Below are 13541 nucleotides of genomic sequence, written 5' to 3'. Positions count from 1 at the left end.
TGTGATACAAACTTAGAAGGGTATAACAAAATAAATGATCATTTTCTTTATTGTAAGAATACAAAAAAAAATTACAATGGTATATTAGAATTTTATTTATATATTATGGATGTGAAAACATGTATTTGAAACATTTGAAATGTGATTCATAGTAGTATACAAGTAAATGAAAACTTTATTTAAATTCTATAATCGTACAATAGTATAGTAAGTGTAATAAAAATTAGAAAATATTAAAGTGCCAAATCAAAATTGTACTTGCATGGGACAAAGTATTGAAAAAAAAAATATTACATCAAGTTTGTTGTAACAACTTAAGTCTATTTTCTTCATCCTTGTGCTTGGTGACTTGTCTACCCTTTTTCATTTTCTCATAGCGATCATATGTGAATGGAGGCATTATTCTTAGACATTGTAAAGATTTAACATGAGAAATGGCTACAAATGTCAATCCTAGTCTTTCTCTTGGTCCTATATCAATGGTCGCTTTTGGAAGAGTCAAACCTTGAGATTTATGTATAGTCAATGCCCATGCCAATCTTAAAGGCAATTGAAGTGTTGTACCTTTCTGTATTGGTGTAATTGGAATTGTTTTTGGATGATTGTCTTCAAATGGTAGTCCAAAATAGTTATCAAACTCAACCATCACATATGTTGGAGGTTCAAGTGGAGCACTACCTTGTTTGTAGACTATATTTCGAACATACCCCAAAGATCCATTTACAAGACCTGCTTGTACCCATAGATTTGATGTTAGCATGACCCTTGCATAATTACAAAGTAGCAATTCTAGATCAAGCTCGTCATTTGAATAATCTTCCAATGCATTACCATTTCCTGCTTTTTTTGCAACACTACATGCAATAGGATACTTCAATGAATGCAACATTTTTCTATTATGACTATGAACATTTTCATTTGTTGAGAATAGATGGACAGAATTTTCAAACTGTAAATTTGTTTGAAGATCTATGTTGATAGGGGTTCTTGTCATTAGCAACCTCCAATCATCAATTTGTGGTTTTGCATCTCTTATATTCATCAAAATTTGTCGAAATCTTTGTTGATCATTATTTTCCCCATCTTGTCTGAATATCTTATCCAAAGTGACAACAATCTTGAATTCCTGCCATAGCAACTTTTACCTTCTATTACTGTCATATGCTGGTTTGTCACTAATCGAAGGAAGTTGGCCCAAATCTCCTACCAAAATAATAGATACACCTGAAATATAGGAATGAAAATATTTATGTCAAAAAATATAATTTGAAATTATATTTTACTAATGTATTAGTCTATATTTTTTACATGGTGCACTTGTTAATGAGGAAAAGTGAAGCCTTTTACCTCCAAAGCTTATATTTGCATTTTGTGGGAATGCTTGTCGAAGTCGAGAGTCTATGTTCTCCAACATGTTCTGACCAATGAAGCTCATTTCATCAATCAAAATATACTTGATATGTGCCATTTTTTCTTGAAAACTAGTGAGTCTTGTTCCTTCTAATTGAGAGAAATTTTGTATTGGTATTTTTAATGTTGAATGAACTATAGAAGCTCCTATGTTGAATGCTGCAACTCCTGTTGGTGAAAGTAATAGAAGTGGAGATATAGAGGGCATTGCTACATTTTGAAGAGATTGACTAATGGCACCAATTAGATAGGACTTTCAAGTGCTTTTTGTTCCTTGAATTATCATGAGCAATGGCTCCACATTCTGATTTGTGTGATAGTGTGTCATAATAATGTCAACTGCCTTTTTCTATTTTTCACCAAGGGTCATGTAGTTGATGCATTGGGGAATGTCATCATATATGAGATAGCCATGATTCTTCATATTACTTATAAAATTGATTTCTGTAGTAGTGTACTCTTCTCCCTTATAACTAATAGACCAATTTGTATGTTTTCTAATGTCTCTTCTCCCCAACATCTCTATTTCTGAGCACTCTATGTTTTGACCATGATGCAACCTAGATATAATTTCCCATTCATGTTTTGTTGTATTTCTTTGAACATTGTCATTGTCTTTAGTGTTAGAATCACTTCGATTTTCATCACTGTTTGTCACCACAGTACGTTGAACATGCCAAGGAATATAATTAAATATCTCCTAGTTTTGTATGATGGTGTCATCATTATGACCAATATCTCATTCTATATCACGAAATGGCTTATAGAGCAATAATTCTGATAAACAAAAGTCAACCCATTTAGATGATTTTTGTGAAGGCACAGATACAAATATAGGAAACACTCTGACTATTGCTGCTTTGTCCCTTGGCTCCCATTTATTCTCTCATCTTCTTTTAGGATTATATATCCATGATCTTGCCGCATCAATTAATGTGATAACTTCCATACATAGGGGCCTTTTTTTGTACCCATCAATGAAAGATTTTGTTTGTTCTTTATAATTCTCTTCATCATTTCTGTTTTCATTATTTACAATTATAGGTTTGAAGACCTCACGGGAGACATTTAGATTAACAAATCTTCTACTACACTCTACCAATGGAAGCTCTAATAGCATATGACATGTTTCTTGAGCACCAATGTCTCTTTCTATAATTGTCTCAATTAGAAGTTTCCTATATGCACGTGCAGCTAAATCATCTAGGTTTTCCATGTTGGAGAGGTGCATCAACATTTGGTTGTATGTTTCTAAGCTTTTCTCTGCTTTTGCTACATATTTGGCAATGTATTTCACTACAACATGTTTGAAAAGAAGATGTTGCCAATCTATATTTTCTCTCCATAGTTTTAGTATGTAGAGATTATGTGAATTGACTCATTCATCATTTCTGGCTGGTTCAAATTTTTTTCACTTGTTTCTCTATCTTCATATAATTTTGATCCCTCTAGTTTTAATGGCCAAGGTGCATTATACCTATAATAAATATAAGAGAGTTATGTAGTTAGTCATGTGAAGGTAGTGACCAATTTGTAATTTTGGTTTAAATATCACACTATAATGAAATGATTACCTACAAACCATATGCCCCCTTTTTTTTCACAAACATGCACCCTCTTTACAAATTGTGTGTCTTTCTACACAATTTAGGATCTTCTCATAGTCATGGTCTAGATTGATCTCTGCAAGTTGTCTCGTGTTTTTGAGACATGGGTGTTGTTGAAAATTCATGAAAGGCTAGAATGCAAAATAACTTGAATGAGTAAATTAGGTCATATCAAGTTATACCATAGAATACATATTTATAAACATACCTGTATATTTCACTGGTGAGGATCTTCTCTAGGGTTCCATGCATGAACAATAGAATGAAAATATCTTTCAACACTTTTGCGTTCATCCTCACTTGACCAATCAATGTTATCCATATTAGGTGTCCCTTCGATCCATATGAATCCATTCACATGTGGGGACCCCTTATGTTTCCATTCATATCTACACCAAAAATCTTTGACATTCATTCCATTTTCTACAATTACTTTTCTAAACATAGAGTGTCTCAAGTGCATATAGTGTGCCACAATGTGAGGATAATCAATTATATTTTGCCTACGCCAATTTTGAGCTTCGTGTGGATTAGTTGACATTGTTCCTAGCATTAGCGCATGTAAATCAGGCCAATACATATCTGCTACACTCAATGTGAAAAATATTGTAGGACAACCAATTTGATGAAGCAAATATGTCAATTCTACATGAGATTTTCCCCAATATGACCTTGTTCCCCTTAGTGTTGTACCAAACTGCATGAATTTATCTACCAATCTGGAGTGAGGTGTAGTTTCCATATGTTGTCACAACTCATTGATGGTGATTGGCATGTCTTTAAAGTTTCTCTTTACAAACACATAGGTTGAACTCTATGCACAATGTCTCATGATCATGTTATTCGTGAAATATCTAAATCTAGGATGTTTGAGAAAATGATGATCCCTATATCGCATAAGATGCCTTACAAATTCATGAAGATATACATGTCACAACCGTGGTTCTAACCAATCATAGGTACCATTAGGAAATAGTGTTGGGAATGCCATATCCAATAATCCTGATGTGACATACTCATTAATAGTTGACACACCAATACTCGGCCAATTTATTAATGATGCTAGGTTTGCATCAAGATTATTAACTCATGCACGGATAAGTTCCATTTCCTTTTGTGCATTAGGAGGTCTTGAAGCCATTGATGTTGTGAGTTTAATTACATTCCCTTCATCTGTCTCTATAATTGGACCAAGGAAAACAATATCATTTGCATATGTATCAAACTCCATATTTACTATCTTCAATCTCTGAAAAACATTTTCATCTCTATTTCTAGGCAAATCATTGAGATCATCTTCATTAATTTGAACATCAGAGTAACATTTATCATGCTCTATTTTATATTTGAGTGCTTTGTATACATGATCTCTATTCACAGTAAAGTCATATTGTGTCCCACATTGATCTCTCCTTCGAACAATAATAATTGGCAACTTATCTATTGTATGTGGCACTATGTTTGAAACATGATCTATATTTTGTGGGAAACTTATTGTGTATCCTCTGTACTTAAATTGGCCACTAGTTGCATGTGTCACTTGCAATATGGGACTCACTTGTGCAATTAACATTTCCTCAACTTGTGTCAAGTTTGCAAGCTCCTTTGGTTGAGGTCTTGGATCCATATTATTTGAAGCTGAGAATCTATTATTTCCTCTCTCTTATCGGCATCTATTACAGACTGGACCTTTTGAGGTGTGTGACACTTTCATTCCTAGATAACATTCTTGACAAATATAACACATGTTTGGCATTCTTAAGATATCCAATTTTTGGCAAAACTGCATTTGAAATCTATAGAAATTATCATGAAGATTTCCATTTGGGTTTTGTGTATTTTGTACATTGTGTTGTCTAGCTAAATTTATACCATGTTGAGTTGTATGATGGGATGTTTCAGGAACACATTCAATAGTCCTTGAAAATTCATTTTGAAGATCCAAGTCCATATTTGTAGTCAAGGGTTGATTATGCCTCTTACTGAACTGTAAATCCACTTAATGTCTTCTTTCTATCTCACAATGTGATACTCCATCAGATGTTCTTTGACGACAACTTTTGTTACTATTTTGTTGATCTCTATTTTTAGATTCTAATTCTTGTACTGATAGTTGTACCCTTTGTCTAGCATAATTTTGTCTTTAGAGTTCATTACTCCTTCTTTCATCTCATCTTTGATCTTCTATCATTTGTTCTCTCTGACGTCTTCGATATTCCCTTTGATATTCTCTCTGATATGCCCTCTGTGGCTCTATTTGATATTGTCTCCTTTCCTCATCAGATTGAAAATTTGGTGCTGATAGACTCATAGCTATAAAGTGAATAAAATCTTCATTAATGAGAAATATCTTGAAATTTATGTTGACAAAAAACATCACGGATAAGAAATATGGTGATATTTAATTTATTACCAAATATCAAAGAATTGTAAAAGTAATATAAGAAAGATATTTTCTCCATAGGAGAAATGCATACATAAATATATAAAATACTAAACTCCCATTTATATAGAAACATATATTTAATTTATCTAAGAATCGTTACCCTTTAAAGACGAAGTATATAGAAACAAAATTTCCTTAAACATTGTAACTCCAAAATATTAGACTGGTTTACTATTTCCAAAGAGAAAGAATTTATTGCAGTGGTGTAGAAACACTTGGAGTTCTTAAATGATGAAATGAAAATTTTCTCCATAAAATAACTACATACATAGATATATGAAATACTAAAAACCCTTTTATCTAGATACATATCTTCAATTTTCGTAAGAATCCATACCCATTAAACATGGATTGTATAGAAAAAAATTCCTTAAAATTGTTAATGCAAAAATAGTATAGTGGTTTATTATTTCATCAGAGAAAGATTTCATTATAGTGGTGTAGAGACACTTGGTATTCTTCAGTGAGGAAATTAGAATTTTCTCCTTATAGTCCTCATCATAACGCATGTCTTTCATATATTCACAAAATTGGACTCCTTTCCTCCATGGCTCAAGAATCAGCTTTGTATAGTCTTCCATTTGTAGGATTTGAAGATCTTGCACATCTCAAACATTTAGGCTTATGCCATGCATTTCATTGACCATTATTTTGCAACACTCCGCAATGACTCTTCCCAATCTATCCAAATAGGTTTCATCATTTCCATCTGATTCAATAGAAGCATCTTGAAGTAGTGGGCTACCAATAGTTATTTCAGATTCACTTTGGTCAACATCCATTTTATTATTTCTGATCTATATAAAATTATGAAACACATTAAAAATTTTAGCTTAAAAAAATAATATTCAACTTACATAGAAATTTAATTACTTTTTATTTATTTAATTTATACATATGGGAATGAAGATAAATAGAAATAAAATAACATACAAATGCAATTTTACTAAACAATAGAATAATCAAATTAAATATCGAACAAAAAAAAATTATTTATTAAGTAAATATAGAAAACAAAGTTGAAGTTAAGTACATTATTTAAGAAGTAGTTGAATGTATTTCAAACGTACTTGATTTCAATAGAAAAGGAAATAGTGAGTGATTCAGGAATACTTCAAATAGTAGTTTTTAGTTCAAAGACAAAAGAAAACTCAAAATTATCTATCAAGTAGTTAATCTCAATACAAAAAATACTGTGAGTTGTTCAATATTATTGTGTTGGAATCCATCGTCCTCCAACCCATTCTTGTGCTAGTTGTAATTGGGAGTATACAAATGGAAGTAGAGTATGAGTATCAAGGAAATATACTTCATATAACTCTTTCATGCTAAGAGGTGACTCAAATTTATCAATAATCACTCCCCTTCGCCAACAGTCATTTTGTAGTACTTCAACACGAAGGTCAGCTTCTATAATTGAAGGCAATGGTACTTGAGGTGGAATTGGATGCATATATTGAGGAAAGACCTCTTCCACAAGGGGCTCTGGAACCACTTCATTAGTTATGAAATTTTTATATCTAACATAATACTTGGTTTGTGTAGTATTACGAACACGTCCTATGACAATTGCTTCAAACCAAGCACCCTCAAAACCATTCTCATTAGATGACACTTCAACCTTCATCCCTATATGCACATCCATGTCTTATACCTTTTTGAATAGTTAAAACAATAGAAAACTTTACTTTTTAAAATCATAACATAAATATCATTTTTAATAGTAAAGAGAGTTTATAATATTCATATTATGAAAATATATTTTCAAAACATAGAATGTAACAAAAAGTAATAGAAAAATTATTAAGTTTATATTAGTTTTTTTGCGAAGTTGGAGTCTTGTAATTGAAAAATATAGTAAATTAGGCAATTATAAATAGAATTTTAAAAATGTAATAAATTAAATCTAACTTATAAGACAAACTATTAAAATGTGAATCGAATCTAATTTTTCTAAAAAATAACAAAATCTAATATTTTTAAATCTAATGTTTCTAAACAATAACTAAATCTAATATTTGTAATATTTCTAAAAAAATTGTAAATGTAATATTATATTTAGAAACAACGATTTTGAAATGATAGCATGACATCAACTAAAGAAAAGAATATAAAAGATTGATCTTTTCTAAAATAAAAGTAAGATTTGGAGGAGATGTGAATAACATTTAAATATATATATATAAACAACACTTTATCACCTTATGTCAATTCACAAACTATTAAAATGTGAACTAAATCTAATATTTCTAAAAAAATAACAAAATCTAATATTTTTAAATCTAATGTTTCTAAACAATAACTAAATCTAATATTTGTAATATTTCTAAAAAAATTGTAAATCTAATATTATATTTAGAAACAATAATTTTGTAATGATAGCATGACATCAACTAAAGAAAGGAATGTAAAAGATTGATCTTTTCTAAAATACATTAAGAATTCAAGTCTCATTTTTACTCTTCATTTACATAATCGATCTTAAAGCATCAAATACTTCTCACACAAACTATTAACAAAATTCACTCCCACTGATCTCTCACCCCAAATCTCTTCCTTGTCAGCACAATCCTCATTTGAAGAAGGAAAGAGACTCATTTCTATTAATTTTCCATCCTTATTTAATAAATGGAGACTTGATTGTTTCCAAAAAATAGGGTCACCATCAAGTTTGACCAAGAAATACCCATTCTGTTTAACCAAGAACCAGAAAAATAAATTGAACGCTCCATTCTACTACATAAATTAATCTACAACATCCATTCTCCTCCACTATTATTCATTCATTCAACGATCTATTAGCTGGCAACGTTTGATATTTAGTGGACGCGTTAACTTCCTCATAAAATGCCTTTTTATTGTTCTAATATGCTGCTCTATTAGCCGGCAACCACATTTTGGCAGATGCTTTTAACTTCCTGCGGAAATGCTCGACTTAGCTATCTCAACAAGACAAGACTCAATTCATTCACAAGCACTCCATACACTAAATCTCTTCTTTCAAAGTGTGGGAACATAGACAAAGATTTGAATACTAAATCTATGTTGATTGGAAAAATTAAGGGCTTGTAATTTTCGAGAAAAATTTCATTTTAATAATTAAGTAAAAAATGCCTATTGAAAGAGAAAAAACCAAAAAAATCATTACTATTTTTTAATTGGAAGCTTTTGGGTTTTAGCTTATCACATACAACATAACATGGAAATTTCTATTTCTTTAATGAAGCTTCTGTAAAGCTACCAAACAGCGCACCTGATCAAAATGTAGTTGATGGCTTTTAATATACTGAAACAAAATATGTGACTTTCTTGTAGATAACAAGTTGATTGACTCCAAACTTGCACAAATATTTAAATAAAAATGTCATTGATAAGAGAAATCTGCAAGTTCTAAAGTACAATGCAATAGCAAATGATAAAATGGATACCTGTAGAAAAAGGTGAAAAACTCTAATACAAAGAAGAGATATCCTTGTTTCGAAATTGATGAGCAAAATCTTTTATATAGAAGATGTAGTAATTTGTCTTAGTTGAATTGGCAACTAGCTTTGTAATGCAACATGCAAATTTAAATCTTGGTAAAGCATAACAAATGGTCTAGTGCCCTCTTCCATTGTTTCATGGATCCATTTGTCTGCAAGTACAGCTGGCCCAGCTTGGCATATGCATCCTTGTCCCTTCAGTCGAAATGCAAATGCAGTCTTTTCATTAATATTGAATGTGGCAGTTTTTCTTCATTTCTACAAATTAAATTAGCTTCATTGTTAAAAGTAGGGTTCAACAAAAATCTAGTCTTTAATAGAATTTGAAGCTAAAATTGGATTTTTTAACAGCTTCATAGATCAAAGATGTAGTTTTTAATAGCTTTATTAATAATTTTCAAAGGTTAGCAAAGGTAACGCTTTCTGGTTCCATTTCATACTATATTATTACTCCAATATTTTAGTTTAATAAAAACGTTAGTATCGGATTGTTCCCATTAATTTTTTTTAATGATCAGATTTTGATTCAATATGGAAAGAAGGGCCAATAAGCTAACATTGAAACAACTGTCAATTTTTAAAAAAAGTGTCGAATGTTTCCATTGATGAAATCTCTCACTCTAGAAAGCCTCTCAGCTTAATTAAATTATATAGTAAATCTAGTTCTATATTTAACCTAGTTATGTGTTAGGTAGTCCACCCATGTGATCTAGACTCTATCTAGACTTAATTGAAACAATTTTATGAATTTGTCACATAGTGTGCAATGTACACCATGTTTACAAAATTCTATGTACATGTACATAACGTATGTTCATTTCATGTTTAACATGCATTATTTAATTTCACGTGTTTATGAAATTCTAGTTTCTTATATGTCACCAAGTACAATAAATTTCAAGTTTATTAAATGTCATATTTTAATTTAGGATGTACAAAACACACATGTAGTGTATTGTATATGTTATGTTTGTTTCATGTTTACAAAATTCTAGTTTCTTAAATGTCATTGTACTTGATAATTTTCAAGTTTATTAAAAATGTCATATTTAAATTTAAATTTTAGGTTTACACAATATATACATGCACACATACTACATGCATCAATCTTCAAATGGTAGATCAGTAGCCTCATATCTTCCTCGAGAAACTACCTCCTACTCCTATACCCCCCAAGCAACAACCTCCTATTCCCCTGAGAAATAGACTCCTATCCCCCCGAGTAGTAGTCTGCCCCCCTCAATAGCGTGCTATTCCTACAGATCGTCAGCCTATCCCACCCAACATGCTTTATGATCGCAATAACCAAGATATTCATAGACTTCATGAATCCTTGGCTAGTGACACATGCTCTAGTGTGTATAGTAGTACATGTTAGAGCATCTTACGGAGCCTCACATATATTAGAGATGAGATTCATGGTGTTGCTCCATATTCTACACATATTATATAGATTATCCTTGATAGTAAGAGATGAAAGGTTTCTTTAGGTCTTTCACTATAGCAAGTATAGGGCTTAATGTCCAAAGAGACATTAAAGAGGGAATGTTTCCCTCATTATCTTCCACTAAAGTATGTGAAGGAGTATTCTCCCCTTAAGTGTATAGATCCACATATGGCTGCACTTATATACCCATTCTTTCTTGTTTCTCATGGTTTTTTATCTAAATAACAACAAACTTCCACTCTATTCTATATGACATCTTTATGTTGAGGTTCACTTAGGTAGGGTGGTGAACTACACTAATTTACCATCACATTTAGGACATGGGCATGGCAGACTAGTTGATAGGTAGTAGGGTCATCCACCACTAACACATAGGTTGATTGTCAAAGAGATGGTACCTTCTATTTCCCCTATATTAGGTCCATCAGCTAATGAGACCATGTGTAGCACACAATTGTGAGGGGTGATTTACTAAGTTGGAGAGATTGTTGCAGGTATCAAGTCTATTCCAAGTGACAAGGTTGGCCAATATTTGATATCTCATCAATGTTTCAAATTATTTTCTAGAGCTTCATCTTCAAAAGACTTGTACAGTGCAGTAGGCATCCCTTTACTGACTAACTTAGAGGGTCTTAGTGGAGTGTTGGCAGAAGATACTATTATTGACATTACAGTCAAGTTATTTTTATTAGTGACACACACACTTACTTAGATGGTTAGTAGCTATCGAGTTTATCTCATAGTTAACCAAAGTAATTCATGCTATACCAAGTTCTAAAATTTCTACTAAATTCCAAGAACAATATTCAGTTTGCACCAAGAAGAATCTACCAAGTTTGTGATTATCAATGTAAACTGAGTTTCATAGTGTTTATCAAGTCTCTTAGTGCAAACCTGTTGGTGTAAATAGATATTTATTATTTACACTTTACTTAAGTTTACTTAGATTAATAAATTATTTTATTATATTGCATTATTTTATTATTTATTAGGTTAACAATTAGGAGTTTGTGTACCTTTATGAATTGTCATTTTGACAACACAAAAGTACGCAACTCTAATTCAGCACATGGTGTCTACAACACTAGAGTTTGCATCATTTGTTGAGTTGTCATGTAGATAACACAATCATTCACACTCCTAATTTAGCACATGGTGTCTACAACATAAATTTTCATGCTACACCATTGTAGGCTTATCCTCTCATCATCATATTTACTTCTATGCTAAATGGAGGATAACCCACACCTAGTGGACATGTTCCTGGTTGTATGACTTATCATGTTTCTAACTCCTAGGCATTTTAGATGCATCTTAGAGGCTTTTATATATAGGCACTCCTTGTGTACTTATACATTGAATTGAATACTATAAAATTATTCTAAACATACTTTGGTCTATTTTGTGTTTGTATTTGAGTTCCTTAGTCTTGGGTGAATTTTTCCCTTAGGAAAATACATACATGGTATCAGAGCTAAGGGAGATTCTTGTCACAAAGCCATTGGAGACCTTGTTGCTTCATCTCTCAAAGGGTCCCGATTCAAATCCAAAGCATCTACAGCAATTGGGAGCATCTAGAGCCAAAGCGAACCTTGTGATTGCATCGATAGTGATGATTTGGTGAAGATCGACTATAAATTCACCTATGCTAGGATAAAGTTGATTGTGAGGAAAATGTTTTTTGCAAACTAGAATTCAAAGGCCCAATTTGCAAATTTGGTATGGTCACTATACGATCTGTTTAATTCATTTTTACATCTATTATTATTTCTACATTTTCAAAATATTTTTTTTGAAATTTTTAGCCCAATTGGGCATGCAAAGAATTTTTTTTACACAGGCACTAGGAAATCACACCCCAACCCTATGTAGAATATTCTACCAGAATATACTTTTTAAGTGGTGGCATTGTCAACAAATCTAGCGGACATTCACCTACTGGCCACCAATAATTCCTCTGGTGGCCTCCTTTTCCATTGTGCTTAGACACACATTGTTTTTTCTATACTTGTGCGATCAGTCCCACAACAAATGTGGGACTAATCCCATTATTTTTTGGTGAGAACCTTTTAAATCTAGCCCCCTACAAACAATTCTAGCACTGAAAAATACCATTGGCTTCCACTCCCACTCGTACAATTTTCTAGCGTCGCTCTAACTATTTTCAACATACGAAACCCAACAAGGCACAAAAATTCTAACCACAAAAATATGAACCTCAGCACCACTGTGACAAAGGTCTTGTCAGCTATTTAAATTCCTAACATCATAAAACATTTCCATCCAACATTGTCATCAATCAACGACAACCTAGTGTAGACACATAGTAGGCCATGATCCAGTCACGTGGGCAGTTGTTGAAACTCCACATAAGCGCCCACATGACACCTTGTGCTATCTTAGAATGCCATGCAAGTGTTGACTCAATGCACAATCATCCAAGCCATACAAAAATGGCACCCTACCACATCATATATTTTTGTATGACCATACATGTTGATGTCATCAGTCATATAGGTGATGTCATTGCCACATCAATAGGGGCCTGCATTTTAGCTAATGTCAGCAATCCACTAGATTAAAGTTGATGATCATTTGACCATCATCCAGAGGTAATTTGGAATTGTTGTGATGGCCATTTAACTATCAAATTTAACATCATGTTTTCCTCTATAGGCCTCTCTTTAGAAGTAGTTTTGATTTGGTAGTCTGACTTTGAGGGGCCATAACTCGGTCATCCGAACTCCAAATCAGGTATATTTTTTTAAATTTTGAATAGAATTTCCTGAAGTTTTTAGTGGCGTAGCTCTTTTCTAGTTTTGGTGACTGTACCTATCAAATCCTGCATTCTGCAACTTCAAATGCTTTGTACAGTCTCATCTAGACTCCTTTTTATGTTTTTTTTTTAAAGTGCATTTTTTTGGTCTACTTTTTAGATTTGCAATTAGATTATAGGCTTGTGTGGACAAAAAGGCCACTTTTATAAATAGGTCATGTTATGCATTGTATTGCTTCATAATTGTTGTATTTTTTAACTACATTATAAAGGTCCAGATTTGTACCCTATACAAAGGTTGTAATTAGAAAAATTAGAAGCCCACTTTGCCCATTTTGACAAGTGGCCTATTGTAAATGCATTATATATAAAG

General features: G+C 32.1%; 1 protein-coding gene across 1 annotated transcript in view; it reads right to left on the bottom strand.

The window, feature by feature from the left end:
• Positions 1-1468, bottom strand: part of LOC149532841 (uncharacterized) — a 32592-nt gene extending 31124 nt beyond the window's left edge. The window contains exons 1-3 of the mRNA XM_089805773.1: positions 1348-1468; positions 1146-1224; positions 565-854 (exon numbers count right to left, since the gene is read on the bottom strand). Coding sequence (XP_089661899.1) covers positions 565-854; positions 1146-1224; positions 1348-1468 — 490 coding nt within the window. The remainder of the gene's footprint in view (positions 1-564; positions 855-1145; positions 1225-1347) is intronic.
• Positions 1469-13541: the final 12073 nt, after the last annotated feature.

Source organism: Cupressus sempervirens, chromosome 10 (genome assembly GCF_028749045.1).
Source record: "Cupressus sempervirens isolate cs-2001-9-10 chromosome 10, ASM2874904v1, whole genome shotgun sequence".
Taxonomy (NCBI): domain Eukaryota; kingdom Viridiplantae; phylum Streptophyta; class Pinopsida; order Cupressales; family Cupressaceae; genus Cupressus; species Cupressus sempervirens.
The sequence above is the reverse complement of the archived record's forward strand: the minus strand, read 5'-3'. Positions and strand labels throughout refer to the sequence as shown.